The sequence below is a fragment of the Python bivittatus genome, unplaced genomic scaffold (genome assembly GCF_059951505.1).
Source record: "Python bivittatus isolate LINGU-HERP-01145 unplaced genomic scaffold, Pbiv_v1 ctg000030_np1212, whole genome shotgun sequence".
NCBI classification, from domain to species: Eukaryota; Metazoa; Chordata; class Lepidosauria; order Squamata; family Pythonidae; genus Python; species Python bivittatus.
This window is the reverse complement of record NW_028277031.1, coordinates 1,447,918-1,464,186: the sequence shown is the minus strand read 5'-3', so window position 1 is coordinate 1,464,186 and position 16,269 is coordinate 1,447,918. Positions and strand designations below refer to the sequence as shown.

Sequence of the window (16,269 nt, the reverse complement as noted above, 5' to 3'; positions counted from 1 at the left end):
ATTGGCTCATGTTCAGCTCATGCTTCACCGAGACACCCTTTTCACACTCAGCACTCTCAGTACGGTCTCCCACATCTTATACTCATCGCTTTGGTTTTTTCTGTCCAAATGGAGGGATTTTCATTGTCCCTGCTGAAATTCATATTGCTAGTTTCTGCATTGCTCCAGTTTGTCAAGATACTCTTTAACTTTGATACTCCAAACTGTTTCTGTCCCCACTATTTATTTATTTGTTCAGTTTGTATAGTTGCCCATCTCACATACGTGACTCTGGGTGTGAAAGTTAAAGTTAAAAATCCCCCAAAGCAGATACAAATAAATAACCAAACAATAACAACAAAAGCAAGCCATGAAAACAGTTAAAACCTTAAAATGCCATCTACTGTACATTTAAAAAAAACATTCTAACCCATCATTCAAGTACTTTATAAACATGCTGCATAGGCAGGGCTTAGGTGGAAGATAATACTTTGTTTTAATTAAGGGAAAAAATCTACGGATTTATTTGCGTATTCTGGATGTTTACATTCCAAATGGCGTTTCAGCTTTGCGTAGTTCTTGCCTTATCTACACTTAGGAAATCCAACTTCAAATACTTTTCGAAAAACTGCTGCAGTGCTCTTATCAGAAGGAAAGAGAATGATGATTATGCATGTTCTAAGAATTGGACCAGTAGTGGGCTGTCAGCCACATTTTGGGAAATGCTGGTTTAGTGGATTCCTGCACTTGGGTTTGGCTGCATGACCTATAAGATCCTTTCAACCTATATCTTCTGTGATTCTCTGTGCAGGGCAGTTTGATCCAGGTGGGTTGCTCTGCAGTGTTTCCTTATGTTCTGCTTGAATGAATGAATGAATGAATGAATGAATGAATGAATGAATGAATGAATGAATTGGATGAAGACTTGCACCAAATCCGTAGAAAGAAGATTTTCAAAAGGAAGCTGGCATAAATAGGGCAAAGGAGGACTGAGCCCAGAACAAAATGTGATTCCACTTTCGATTTGATGTTTGCTTTAGTGTTCTTTGCTAAGCAGGATTGCGGTAGGTCTGGCAAGTGTCACCTTGTTTACCAATAAGGAAGTGTGTGAAGGAGGGGGAAGAAAATGAGCAAGCAGATAACACTACAGTGGAATAATTGATATCCAGCTCTCCCCTATAAATGCATATTCTGGTATTGTGCAGTATTGCAGCCAAGGTTGTGGAAGTCCTGCTACTTTGCATCTGTTTTGGTGACCCAGAGGAAGATTGTATGCTCTTGCACAACACGCATTAGACAATGAACCCACACACAGGGCTATGAGGTTTGCGCTTAAGCGCATGAGGGCTTTGTCTGTGGAAAGGAAGGACTTTTGTTTCAGGGAGGCCAGCCCCCCCCCTTATATTTCTTCCCCGCCATGCTACAAAGCCCCTTTCGTTGGTTGGAAACAGCTGAGCTAGGAACGAATCATATTTATTTCTTTTGCTTTTACCACTCCGTTCTAGCTCTCAAGTCAAAGTCAGCATCTGACTCTTTTGATTGCAGCAAACGTATTGCCATTTATACCACTTCCCAGAGGGCTAGAAAGCAGTTTGATGGGCAACAGCTCCTTCCCCTGAGAGGTGCTGGATTGCTGGTGCACGAAGGTAGCTGTGATTCAAAGCAGATCTGCCCGTTTGGCATCCCTTCTGGACCCTGCCGGCCCCAGGACAGCAGCCCCAGCGCTGCCCCACAGCTGGCCAGATGTTCCGCCTAACACTCCAGGGAGCCTGATAGCCCCTCTCGCTGCCTGACAGAGGCTCCTCCTGATGAGCAAGAAGGCCGCCAGGCAGCCCGGGTCCTGGGAAGAAGCCTCGGCAGTCGTCCCCTGCCCGGGCCTGGCTCCGTACGGAAGAGGGCAAAGCCACGGGAGGCGTTCCGTGGCTCGCTCTCTATGCTGAGGGGAGACCAAAGACTGGTGGGCCGGGGCAAGCGTTCGTCTTCTTCATCTCTGCTTCGAGGAGGCTCCCTTCGGCCGCCTGGGACGCACTGTAGAGCAGCCCTGCTGAAGCACCAGAGGCCGGTCCTCCTCCGGGGCTCAGCGGTCGTCCACGGAGGCAGCGGAGGGGCTCTGCGGCGGCCATGGCTGCCGAAATGTGCGAGGGGGCATTCCTCTCAGCCTTTGCTGTCTCTGCTCCTTCTGTGGGGACCCCCCCACACTTTTTTTGTTTTTTTGCTATCATGCCAGCCAAGATGGGAGGGCCGCTCCTGCTGGTCTCTTGCACGAGTTGGGGACAGCCCAGAAGACAGACGAGCTGGCGGGACTGGCGCTCCTTCTGAAGCCAGCTGGCTTGCTCCGGCCCCGGGGCCACCCGCTGCCGAGGGCGGCAGAAGGAGCTGGCTCGAAACGCAGCTTAGGCTTTCAGTCTCAAAGCGCCGGAGTCCAAATAATGTGCGCTTTAATAAACTCTCCACAGAGAGCATCGGGAGAGAATCATGAGAAGTCACTTCCTTCTACTTCACTTGATCTCAGGGTATAAGACCGATAACGTGATGCCTTCCGAGAGATCCCTCAGTCCAGAGAAAAGCAGCCATTCAAGTCAGCAGTGCGTAACTGTCAGGTTCAGCCCAAAGAACTCCACGAGACAGTTCGGCAGATACAGTTCGGTTGTGTTTATTAGCTTCCACCTCAAAGACAGAATCTCGCCAGACTGAATCTAACTTCTCAAGCCAGCAAGCAAACACCGTGAATTCCTTAGGGTGGTGCCAGCCTCATCCTCTTCACCTTCCCCCGCTCCTGTTGGGGGCTAAGGAAATGCTTATCTCCCCGAGCGCGGCCTTCATCCAACCATTCCTTCACAGTAACTCTGCTTTCCTCACGATGAAGAAAGACATAAGTCCGTCAGGAGCTGCACGGGGCTTCCTCCGCCAGTGCAGTCGAGTAACCCGAGGTGCGGAGGAAGAAGAAAACAACCTTGATTTCATTCTGGGGTTTGGCCCGAACTGGCGTCGTCATCATCAGCTGTTAGCTTGGCACTCAGGCAAATGCAGGCAAGACCGAGGCAGTCAAAGGCTTCCAGTTGGTCCTCAGCTTCCCGCGGAGAATTATTAGATTTAATAGTTACTATTTACTTATTAATGTCATTAGTTTGCTGCCACCTAACAATGACATTCTCTGAGTGGTTTGCAATAGGCATGAAAACAAAGTCAGATGCAAAGCCGTACAGCAAACTGCATCAGTATAACCACCGGGACGGAAACTAACGTGACTGCCAGGTGCAGAGCACATTTTTATGAGCAGACGTCTCTTATTTTGTCGGGCTTACACACCACTTCAGCTGCTAACCACCTCTGAGCGGTTTACAATCTTACTGTGGGCAAACTGGATGGAAATGACTCAGAAATATATAAATGTGATGGATAAATAAATATAAAGTATATAAACGTGATAAATAAATACTTAAGGAAGAAATGGAAGGCTACCACAGTAAGCCTGAGGAACCATAAAAATCCATATAATCACACACTCAATCCCGAGAGGAAAATCTCTCAGTTCTTCTCCCTCCCCTGAAATCACCCAGTTTCGATTGCTTTCCTAGATCCTCCAAATATAGGGACAAGTTGAATCCCCAAGAGAGGCTGTTGCAGAGATGGGGGGGCAACAGTCACAAAGGCCCACCTCCAAGAACCCCCCAGATCAGAGGCTCTTCACATTTTTGTGCCATGGACTCCTTGGATAGTCTGGGGAAACGATGGTCCCCCTCTCAGAAAAATGTATTTAAATGCATAAAATAAAGTACATAGATATGGATTATGCTACAAAGGAAACCAATGATGCTCAAATACAGTTATCAAACATTAAAAGATAACAAATTCAGTAATGTATACGTATTTATTAATCTATTAAATCAATAACAAGGCAGCGCCCTTTTTTAGGGTAAAGTAATTTTATATAGTGAGATTTCTTGAAGTTAATAAAATCTGCTGAGTCTCGAGGCCATAAATCACTTTGTATTTGCATATATTATTGAATGAGCAAAGCCCCCTCTGCAGGGCTTTGAGACATCCCGTGTTAGTTTTGCCCAAATTTTGTAAGAAAAACAACATGATTTTCCCCTCCACGTATAAAACAAATAAGTGTGGCATTACTTGCAATTATATTCTAGCCTGGGATGGGACACGTTCCACACTGAAATCTTATCCAGGAAAGACCCCAAATGCTGCCAGGGTTATTGCGGTGTATGCAAAGATGTAGATTGGCTTCCATAATGGAACTGCAGACCATTAGGCCCCACTGCCCTTTTCTGTTCTTGCCTATGCCTATAAACATACAGTATATCCAACATCCAACCAGTTTCTGTGGAAGAACCTGCCTTCCTGCCTTCCTTCCTTCCTTCCTTCCTTCCTTCCTTCCTTCCTTCCTTCCTTCCTTCCTTCCTTCCTGCCTGCCTGCCTGCCTGCCTGCCTTCCTGCCTTCCTTCCTTCCTTCCTTCCTTCCTTCCTTCCTTCCTTCCTTCCTTCCTTCCTTCCTTCCTTCCTTCCTGCCTGCCTGCCTGCCTTCCTGCCTTCCTGCCTTCCTGCCTTCCTTCCTTCCTTCCTGCCTGCCTGCCTGCCTGCCTGCCTTCCTTCCTTCCTTCCTTCCTTCCTTCCTTCCTTCCTTCCTTCCTTCCTTCCTGCCTGCCTGCCTGCCTGCCTGCCTGCCTGCCTGCCTTCCTGCCTTCCTGCCTTCCTGCCTTCCTGCCTGCCTGCCTGCCTGCCTGCCTTCCTTCCTTCCTTCCTTCCTTCCTTCCTTCCTTCCTTCCTTCCTGCCTGCCTGCCTGCCTGCCTGCCTGCCTGCCTTCCTGCCTGCCTGCCTGCCTGCCTGCCTGCCTTCCACTCTCTCAAAAAGCATATGATCGTATTAAAAGCCCTTCAGTTTTCCTTTTCTCTCTCTCTCTGCATACAGTATAAAGAATACCGCTGATTCCATTCTTATTTGCTTTCTCGTTCCAGGCAGATAATGCACATTAATTGCACCGCTGTGTCTTTTACCAGTTCGAAATCCCAAATGTCATTTGAGAAACGATCGAATGGGGAGGGCCCCTGCCAAGCCGGTGGCATCCACCTGCCCCCGCCTGGGAGGAGCCAGTGCGGTGAACATGGGGGGAGACGTTGCACCGTGACACTCTCTTCCGATCGCATGCAGAGCGAGCGGACAAACAGAGGGTTTGCAGCCTGGCCTAATGACAGAAGCGAGCTGTGCCGCAGGGAGGCACTGGACGGGCTGAATCTGCTCCATTTCGTTTCCAGAGCATTTCCGTTGCCAGATTTCTGGTCTGCACTGGGCTCAGAGGAGCTTTCCTCTGGGTGAAGACTGCAATGCAAACGGGATCATATCGTGGCCTTCGTGAGAGGCTAGATAGGAATCTATCACCGGCTTTCCAGTAGTAGATTCTAAGCAGTACTGTGATCTTTTCGTATCAGAATTAGGGGCATGAATAGCCGCTGCATTATCCAAGCTCTAAGACGGGAAGAGCCCATCGCTTAGAACTGTGGCAGACTGCAAGCCTATTCTTTATTCCTTTGACTGACAGTGTGCCTTTGGGAACCGGGAAGGTAGCCAGGCCTAGAGAAAGCATTCGGAGAGAGCGAAATCTCTCCTTCCTGCGGGGTTATGCCCTGTTGCAGGCCGGGGAGCAGAAGGATGCCCACCAGGCCTTGGAGCAGCCCCCCCGCTGCTGCTGCTTCCAACTTCCAGGCCGGCTGTGGCCGGGGGCCAAAAGGGGGTCTCGCTTGCAAAATTCAAGGACAATTGCTGCGGAAGCCTTTCAGAATCATTTCCCCCTCAGCCTGGCCGGCAGGACTTGGGTTCTTTTCTGTTAGCCACGTTTTCCTGCAGAAGTGATGGCGAGACCTAGGCGTGTTTAGAAGCGTGTTCCCTCCTCCCCACGTATGACGTTCACCTCTAGGCCTCCTTCCAGCTGAGCCTGAATCATGAGGACACCCTCGTGGGCAGGTCTGCATGGTGTTCTTGGGAAGGATATGGGCACGGCTTGCCATTGTCTTCTCCCGGACGCTTTGCCAGGCCACAGCCCCGAGATTCCGCCCGAGCCTGACCAGCCTGGCCCTGCTTGCCTTCCGGCTGCAGAGTAGGCCAGCCAGCCGCGGCCACGGCACTCACGCCCACGCTGAAATTGTCTGCTTCCTCACCAGTCCTTTGACTACATTCTGGGCTTCGCTGGCTCTGGCCTTATCAGTTGCCCAAGACGGGACTCCTTGGCTCCTGATCAGCTCCTGAGAGCCCAGGGTACTGTTGTGGAGCCCCCTCCCCACCCTCTGCCAGCCCTGCGCTGCTGGAGGGAGAAATAACTCAGGGCTGCAGCAGACATGGAGGTCCGGGACGGGAGCAGTAGGGGCGCGCCAGGCCATGTGCAAGCGAAGGCCATCCCGATCCAGGCGAGGAGGGGGACCTGCGGGCAGATGAAGAGCGAGGGGAGCAGACCAATCTGATGGATAGCCAGGCCGGGCCAGGCTGGGGGAGGGGCGGCTGGGGATTCTCTTCTGCTCTCTACCGGGAGAAGAGGGGCTTCCACCACGCCCCCCACTCCCAGTTATGCCTTGCAGCACTGTGGGGGGACGGGGGTGCCAAGGAAACCCACGGTGAAAACCAGGCCACCTGTGTTTCAAGCTTGGAGCTGGGCCAATTTCCAGACATTTGCAGAGGGAGAGCACGGGTTGCCCTTACAGAAACGAAATTAAAATTGGTTTGAGGCTATTCAGAAAGCAGAGATGTGTGATCGGTTTGCATTGCGATCAGATAGCTCTTCGCTTAGAAAAATGAGGTCAAAGCTGAGGCATGGGATGGGGGATCCTGGCCACAGAAACAGGATGCCTGACTGCAGTGAGGCTGGGTCCACGGAAGTATTTCTAATTCACGGGAAGTAATCACAGGCTTGAATTATGGAATGTTTTGCGTGCAATGTGGAGAGAGATGCTGGTTGCTAAATGCGATAAGAACTCTTTATGATGGAAGCAAAGCTTTCCTGAGGGTAAATGGAGTGCTTGTCAAAAGATCCAGCACTGAGAAGGGAGTAAGACAAAATGTGTGATGTCCCCTTGGTTGTTTAATGTATTCAGAGATGGATGAACGCTTGCGGGGATGTTACAGGTGTGTTAGCTAGGGACGTGAGTGTGTGTGTGCTTTATATGCAGACAGTGCTATGCCGTTGGCTGAGTCCCCAAATGATCTGTGGCAAATGTGGCACAGATTATATGATGCACAAGAAGTAGCAAAGGCCGGGGAAGTTCTGTTGACAGGAAAAGTGGGGTGAATGATTGGGAGTTATGTAGGTAAATGACATAAAACTAGAGCAAGGAGATGAATTTGTGTGCCTCAGTAGAACGTTAACTGTAGCGAGCAAGGAAACGGACCTTGACAGAGATATGCAGGAACCGTTACCTAATTTTAGCCTTCATGTGGAGTTGATTTCCTGGCCTGGTCTACCTGGTGGGGCAGACATTAAGCGAGGATGGGAAACTGGACGGAGAAATATTAAGATGGGCAAATGCTGGTAGAAAGGTGGTGGACAATATGTGGCTTGTTGTAAGGAATGAATCTGTCAGAAGAAGCTAAAATGGTTGGGCATGCAGTAATAGTGTGCTTCTGCCTAACTGGTTATGGCTGTAAAACTTGGTTATATTGGGAAACATTAAACTACATTGGCTACTTTAAAGGAGTGTGTGATAACGTGAGAAGAGACAGGTTCACGAATGAATGGATGCTGAATAAACTGGATTTTTAATTTGGTATTGCTCATTAACATGAATGATGAATACCAGATAAGAACATAGAGGTAGTCTGGTCATACAGAGGGAACGAATGAGAATCTTACTGCAGGAGGAAGGGGGCTGAGGGGAACTAAGACTGCGAAAGAGGATGCTGTCTGATGGCGTCTGCAAAAAGAGAGGGGGGGATTTTAAAGAACAAGAAGCAATATGTGGGTTTGCACATGGATATGGTGGAAGGAAGGATGGTTTACAAGGATAAATAGATTTATGGAGACAGAGGGTGGAGTGCTTTGGTTTGATTAAACTAGATTTAGTTACATTTCCTTTCCTTTCCTTTCCCTTACCTCGTGCCCTAATTCCTTTCTCTTACTATTTCTTACCCCTCTTCTGTGCTTTGCAAAACATTTCTACTTGAAAGCAAATGGTGTGAGAGGTATAAATGAATGTATGGTGTTCTGCCTTGAATCCTGTGTCCAGTTCTGGGCCCCACAGCATGTTAAGGAGGAATCCGAGGACCTGGAAGAGGGCAATGCGGATGATGGGAGACTAGAAAGAGATTTGTCTAGCTTCAAGAAAAGATAACTGAGGGGACAACACTCTTCAAATACCTGAAAAGCTGTCACATGCAAGATCTGTTCTGTCTTGTTCCAGATGGCAAGACACAGAACGATACATTTAAATTACAGGAAGGGAGATGCTGATCAAATGTTGGAATGTAGAAAAAACTTCCAATAATAAGAGCCCTTTGACAGTGAAACACGTTGCCAAGAAGGGTGCCGGTACTGTCTGGGATGCTTGAATTTGGATTCCTGCAGTGGCTGGGTTTGGTGGTCCCTTCCCACTGTAGGATGTAGAAAGCTCTCAGACCAGAGCATCCTCACCTCCCTGCCTGTTATCATCTCTTGCCAAGAGAGAGGAGGGGAGGGGAGGGGAGGGGAGAAGAGAAGAGAAGAGAAGAGAAGAGAAGAGAAGAGAAGAGAAGAGAAGAGAAGAGAAGAGACTTGCTAGGTCTTAAGGGGAGGCCCACATCATGTCAGAAACTTATACTTGAAGGACTTCTGAGTGGAGAAATGACAGACTAACACACCTTCACATTGAGGGGACAACACTAAGGCAGAGACTGGTGTCTAGGCAGCAAGCTCAGACCTGCAGAGCCTCTCTGGATAAAGGAGAAGCCAAGAGGTCACTCACCGGTGCTCCGGAAGATAGCTCCTCATGAGGAAACCCACAGGATCCGGAGGGACCCTGGGGGCAACTCACGAGAAGAGCGCCGGGAGCCAAGGAAGAAAGAGCAAGCCGAGAGCCTCAGGTGGAGGAGGATTAAGGACCCTGAGCTTGCCCTCTCCACTTTAGGATGGGATGAAAAGGATATGGATGTGGGAGTGGACAAAGTGTACAGATATATTGTCGAAGGCTTTCACGGCCGGCATACGATGGCTGGTGTGGGTCTTCCGGGCTGTGTGGCCGTGGTCTTGAAGTTTTGTTTCCTAACGTTTCGCCAGCATCTGTGACCGGCATCTTCAGAGGGCAGGAGCACAGACAGGAGCAGTTGTCTCTGTGCCCAGGGTGAAGTGACCCTTCTGTGGGTATTTATAGAGATCTGGGGGGGGGGGATGGGGTATACATCGGGACCACAAAACGCAGCATCCATACCAGGATAAAAGAACACGAAAGACACTGCAGACTACAGCAACCAGAAAAATCTGCAGTAGCTGAACATGCTCTCAAGCACACTGGACACAAAATCCTATTTGGAAACACAGAGATACTGGACAACACCAACAGCCACTATACCAGGCTATACCGGGAAGCCATTGAGATTCACAAACACCAGCACAGTTTCAACAAAAAAAAAGAGGAGAGTCTAAAAATCAACAAAACCTGGCTACCAATCCTGAAAAATACAGCCTGCAAAAGGTCAACGAACTCAGCTCAACCACCAGGACATGTGAACAGTTCACACAATGAACTTGCTAATCACCCCCAGCAGCCCCTCGTTAACAATTCAGTAGAAGAAAAAGCCCTGCCTAATCCCCAGGAAGATACACACAGATGCTGACACCAAAACAAGCAGCCACTCAGTAACCCCCCTCACACCCACACCCCCCTCCCCAGATCTCTATAAATACCCACAGAAGGGTCACTTCACCCTGGGCACAGAGAGAACTGCTCCTGTCTGTGCTCCTGCCCTCTGAAGATGCCGGTCACAGGTGCTGGCGAAACGTTAGGAAACAAAACTTCAAGACCACGGCCACACAGCCCGGAAGACCCACGCCAGCCAAAGTGTACAGAATTAATATGTTCTCTTAATAAGCGCATGGCTTCCATGGGGTGGCTGGGGCAGCCTGTTGGGGCAATGCACATTGACACCTATTGATCTCCCCATGTTGTAAGACACAAGCCAACCCCAGCTGCTGCTCTTTCGTTTCTGTTGGGATTCAGCAGCTTGTGGCTCCGTCTTTGCCAAATGGATGAGGAAACCAGGGGGCTGTTTCTGCTGCTGAGAGCACAGGGGCTTCTTCGAGGGCTTGTCTGTCTGCAGTGAGATCCCTGACACCTCTCCCACCACCCCATAACAAAACTGCCTCTTGGAAGCCGGGAAAGGCTGTATTCCTGCAGTCCTTGGAGCCCACCTATGGCTGGGCTGCCAAACAAGCCACTTTCTGCACTTTTCCCAGCACTGAGGACTGTACATTCAAGAGTCCCTCAGTATTTAGTGCCTTTCTGGCTTACATATCGCACTTTTATTACTATTGTTGTCATTCCCAAACATGGTTTTCATGTGTTGTAAGCTGCCCTGGGGAAACTTTGCTTTGAAGGGCAGTGTACCAGATTCAGAAATAAAATAAAGCAAATATCTTTATTGCAGCATGCTTTAAAATCTCCCTGGTTTTATTTTGCCAAACCACAGTCTTGCACTCTGTTCTCAGCAAGGACTCAGGGGCACACAGTGCTAAAGACAGAAATGTATGCCCCAAACTTTCCTACAAGTCCTTCCTTCGGTGGAGGTAGTTTCTCATTGTCCCTGCTGAAGTAAAATTGGATACCAGTATAGTTGGCTTTTTCACACAGTCCAGGCTAGGGCATCACCTTGCATTTTGCTGCTGAGAGCTGGAAGTTCTTGGTCAGCAAATGCCTCGGCCTCTTGACAGTGGTGGTGTTGCTGATTGCTACCTGCTAGCTTGACTAGGTTTGAGATGCCCTCTTAGATCAAGACTAAGTCCACCTGGTTCACCTTCTTTACAAGAAGCCCAGAAGCCAGGAGGGTGAGGGAGCCCACCATAAACTTGGCCCATGACCTTCCACTGGAGTTGCCGGCTTCTCAGATTGTAATCTTTCTTGGAAGCAGCGATTTTTCTCTGAACAGTATTGCGTAATTAGTGATCTAGACTGTCTGATGGTTGCTGAAAACAGGTTAATTGTTGTTAACCCCCATTTCTTCTGGCTTTCATTACTCAGTTGTCAGCCCAGCCGTTAAAAGGAGCATCTGGAACATTTATGAATTTGAAGGAAGGTTGCTGAAGCCTCTGTACGGTTTGAAGTAATTAACTTTGCCAAAGCCGGTGCCAATGAATTGCTGTTCAGCAGTTTGAGCAAAGTGAAATTCCATTAGGGCTCCATCTCCGAAAGGTTGGAGGGCCTGTTACCCTAATTATGTGGGCTAAGATTCATTGGCAAGAAAGCCGTGGGACTGAATCTGATCACTTTAGCTGCCTCTTAGCCTTCAGGCCAATCCCACTTCAAAAACCCATTTTCTCATAAAACTTTAGAGCTGTAGCCTGTTTTTTGCCATGATAGCAAGAAAAAAACCCTTCTGCTTTATGTTGCAAGAACCAGGTAAGGCAGGATAGGCAACAGCCCCCTTCCCACAAGGGAAGCCTTGAACTGGGGGGGGAACTGTGTACCCCCCTCGGGGGGGGGAGAGTGCTGCAGACATGCATTGAACTGCACTTACAGCCTTCTTTCTGGACCTTCTGTTAGAATCCAGGATGCTCACTTGCTCTCACTGTAAGCAGTCCAAGGAGTTGGCCCTACAGGAGCATCTGAGCCGATCCAGGATTCCACTCTGCTCTCCTCACGCTGGCTTGCTTTGGTCCCCAGGGCAAATGAGCCATTGACATGCTGGTTGGGACAGGCAGATGTCCGAGTCCAAAGCCTCTGGCCCTGTCCACTGCCTGCTGTTGGGCCAGTTTCCTCAACCAGCACATCCCTTCCCATAAACCGGGCCACCTTGCAGGGACACTTCCGTTTCGTTAGATAGGCTGTATCCCTGTGAAATGCCGTGTTTCATCAGTGTTTGTAGCATCCTAGCAAGCCAGTGGGATTTCTGCTGTGGGTTCAAGCAGGGTGCTGACACAATCCATTTGATGGGAACTAGAGAGAAACCTTGCCAGACCTTGCCAGAAGACATCTTTGCTAGCAATCCCCCACGTTGGCCATTCACTTCTCGTAAGGCGTTGAGGTGGTCCCATCTTGACTGAATGACTTTCCTCTGTTGCTTCACTCCTGTACTTTTTATCAGACCATATAAAAAGTGACTCTTTAAGAAGGAAAAAGCAGGATGGCTTCTTCCGACCTCCTGTGTGCCAAATATTGGGACTAAAACATGGGAGGTGGGAAGTGTTGTCCGTTGCAGCTGGAAGGCAGCAGTTTGGGAAAAGATGGATCAAGTAATAGTCAGACGCGCGTAGGATTAGGTGGCCTCAACCCAAACTGCCATCCTTTTTAAGGAAGTGGTTCATGATGCGACAGTTGTGAGACTTTTGTCATTCATCTTCCTTATAAACATTCTGCCTGGTAAAATGTTAGATTCTTTAGGGTTAGTTGCTGGTCAATGACTGAAATAGAGAAACTTGATTGTAATATTAAGTGTTGTAATAGGCACTAAATGATTCCCCGCCAGTTGTTTGCTTTTTAAAGTAATGAAGTGTTGAAATGAAAGAAAATGTTAGACCTCCCCTGCAGGCCTCGGCGTGTGGCAGCTTCTCGTCTTCGTTCCGATTTAGAGAAGCGTCTCTCTCTGGGGTGGACCCTTGAGCTGAGCCGAGGCAGCTGACGGGGACGGACTGAGTCTCACAAGGTGGCCACGGAATGATGGTGTTGCTTCTGGCCGGAAAGCGCCCTGAGGGCAACCCTGAGTGTGCGAAGGCCCGGGCTCACCCCCTTGAAGTTTTCAGAGAGCAGCTTTATTGTCAGATGGGATCGACCTCCTGGGATGAGCGGCAACGTGCAGAGGAAGCGCCCTGGATGGTGAAAGGCAGGGTAGATAGTCATGAAGATCCAGATGTCTCATATTTCCCAGCATTTTTTTTTTCCATTGCAAAGGTTTTCCCCCTTCATTTTAAAGATGCGTTCCAATTTATGTCAAAAAGTGTGATTTGGAGCTCAGTCGTGAATAACACTGGAATTGCTTTTCTGCTGTACATGTTTCCATCCCCCCAAAACCTCCTTTGCTGGCCACAGTTCCCAACCCAAGAAATGCTCCTTTTGGAAGGGAAGTCGGGGCAGTCAGGGAGGCTGTAGCCCCTGGAGAGAGAAGGTGTTTCCCCCTTCCAGCCATCTTGGAACTGAAGTCCAGCAATTGCATCCATGCAAGTGTCACTGAACATTTCTCCTTCTTCGGGAAAATAAGTCAAAAATAATTTATGTTGCATCAAATTGAATGAGAGTGATTGAAAAAGTGCTTTCCAGCATGAATAGGAATTGCAACAGTAATGTTGCATGCCACCAAGCAGTTACTCATACATCTGGGTGAAGCCTGGCGAGGGTGGCCTGTATTTACCCAGTTGTCCTCTTCCCCTCCAGGACCCTCGGAGCAAGCACAAGTTTAAGATCCACACGTACTCCAGCCCCACCTTCTGCGACCACTGCGGTTCCTTGTTGTACGGACTTATCCACCAGGGGATGAAATGCGACAGTAAGTCCCAGCCGTCGAGGCCCAGTCCCAGGGAGGCGGCTCTGTCCCAACGCGCCCTTTCTCACACAGGTCCTTGTGGACGTGTTTTAGCGCATGGGGGCTTTGGGGCGGAGGGGCTGCTTGTGGGGGGGACCTGCCTGCCTGAGAGGCTGCAGTTCTGGCATCCCAAGACAGAGGTCAATGAACGGAGAGCCCTGCTTCCTTTGGGGATGCAGGCGGCCCCTTCTGCAAGGCGGGGAGGGGGGCGTGCAAGGAAGCACCCCCCCCGGTTGCGGGGACGAGGAGGCGTTCTGGGGGTGCAGGGCTATCTGCGTGAGGGGACCCTTTCACAACCCTGTGCGGTCCCTTTATGCAGATGGGGGACTGCGCGTCAGCCTTCTTCTCGCCTGCGCTGGCTGTGTGGGGCAAGGCCGCCCGGCGCATCGGCCGCCGTCAGGGATAACTGCCAGCGCCCCCCTGTCCCAGCTCATCTCTCTGGGCCTTAAAAGGGCTCGTGGTCTCTCTGAATTAAAGGCGAGCTGGGGCTGGAGGGGGGGAGGCTGAAAGCTCCCCGGGTGGGAGGCGAAGGAGAGGCCAGCAGTGGCAGGCGGTGATCTTGGGGAGGCCCCTAGTGGCCACCCTGTGAAGCGCAGCGACCGAGCAAATGGGCTCCCTCCAGGCATCTGGATCCAAAGCCGGGAGGACCCTTCAGAAGGGGTGTGGGCACATTTGCCAGCGGCCTCCGAGAGAAGGCACATCTTTTCCTGGTAGCTGCATGAATCCAGGAAAATACATGTTTGAGTTAAGGATGCCCTGTCACCGCCTCCTTAAAGCTTGTTTTCCGGTAATCTTCCTGTTCCCATTGGAACTGGGCGTCGGGAGGAGAGACATTCAGGAACCCGAGGACAGGGTGGGGGAGAAAACGGCTGCACCCCTGGAATTCCCCCAGGCTTTTATGAAGTCCTAGCAGTCCTGTAAGGAGAAGAACCCTGGTTAATGTTTGAAGAAGCAGCTGCTCTGTGGTGATGCTCTTAAAGAGCACTCTGTTAGGGGTGCAGTCTGTGTGTGACAGTGTGTGGCCTCCTCTCCCCCCCACTGACAGGATTTGTTCTCCCATGTCCCTGGGAAAGAGAGATTTTGGGAAAACGGTCAGAAGGAAATGCAGTGAGACAGAAGTACCTACAGCCCTTTGAGGGGCTCCAGATTTAAAGAGCATTTTCCCAGAGTGCCAGATTATCATGGTAGAATCATAGGTTGGAAGGGACCTTGGAAGTCTTATGGAAGGTCTAGTTCAGCCCCCTGCCCAGGGCAGGAACCCCCAGACCATTCCAGAGATTGGCTGTCCAATCTTCGGTTAAGAATCTCCAGTGATGGAGCCCCAGTGACTCCAGGAGGCTTAAACAGCCCTCAGAGTCATGAAATTATTTTGATTTCATGTCTCTTATTTTGGATTTGAACGTCTCTTGTCAATCTTCTACGCGCTGGTTTTTGTCCTGCCGCACCTGCTTCCCTGTGGCGGCCCTTCAGATATCAGAGGACCGCCATCGGGTCTCCCCTCAGCCTTGTGTTCAGGAACAAGCAGAGGGTACCTCAGTACAGCCCCGTGCAAGGAGGCCCAGTGAGATGCACCTGTTGCCTGCTACTTTTGGCTGAACGCTTTTTTCTCTCTGCCTCAGCCTGCATGATGAACGTGCACAAGCGCTGTGTCATGAACGTGCCAAGCCTCTGCGGGACAGACCACACCGAACGCAGAGGCCGGATACACATCAAGGCGGACATTGAGAACGAAGTCTTGATGGTTATTGGTAAGTCTGGCTTCTCGGCGGTTCAGGGAAGGAGGACGGAATCCTTCTCTTCCTGTCGACGGGGACCTCATGGTTTGCTTTACAGCTGTCTGCATCCGTGATGCGTGGCTAGAAAGGGAGAACTTGCTCAGCCTCGAGGCGGCTGACCAAAGCATGCAGGGAAAACGGCTTTTCTTGGCTCCTTCACAAAAACCTGCAGGGTCAGCTCCCTGCCTTTCCAGAGAGACAGGCGACGTGCAGTACGAAAGACACGGAGAGTTTATCACTGAATCGAAGCTGGCCCAGGTGACCGATGGTCCCCAGTGCCTTGCCAAGGACTTCTCCCTCCTGGCTGAAAATTGGTGGGCGGGGGGGGGGGCGGTCATGCAGGCTCTCTCGGACTCTCTTTTTTTCCCCCACCGAAGACACTCTTAAATCACCCAATTTAAACTCCTGCCTGTTCCAGAGAGGGATAGAGACACTATAGGGGGGAGTGCCAGCTTTTCCAGACACCTGCCTGGTGACTAGTCTTGCCTGCTGCTTGGGCCTCGGAGATGTTTTGTGCTGGGATCCTTTTAATCTGTTGTGGATATTTTCTCAGGGAAAGGCCTGTAGAACTGTTAAAACCCTCAAGTGCTGTTTTTTTCAAGAATCGATCACTTCTTAACTCTGGTACCTGCCTTCCCTGAAATGTGCTGGGAGCTTATCTAGGGGCACCTCTATCTTGAATGCCACCTTCATTCAGTTTGCCCACAACACTGCAGAGTTGGGAGGGCTTCTCTCTTCATCGTGTGTCTCCCTCGGACTGAAGGTGTCTAGAGCAGACATCCCTGCATTGGCAGTTTGGCCATTTTATTTCATTCT

The 16,269-nt window shown here is 50.1% G+C and overlaps 1 protein-coding gene across 2 annotated transcripts in view; it reads left to right on the top strand.

Annotated features, from left to right (window-relative positions):
* The window catches only part of PRKCB (protein kinase C beta), a 189,151-nt gene that overhangs the window by 56,775 nt on the left and 116,107 nt on the right, over positions 1-16,269 (top strand). For both annotated transcript variants that reach the window (XM_088152166.1, XM_088152161.1), the window contains exons 4-5: positions 13,531-13,642; positions 15,298-15,426. In XM_088152166.1, coding sequence (XP_088008292.1) covers positions 13,531-13,642; positions 15,298-15,426 — 241 coding nt within the window. The remainder of the gene's footprint in view (positions 1-13,530; positions 13,643-15,297; positions 15,427-16,269) is intronic.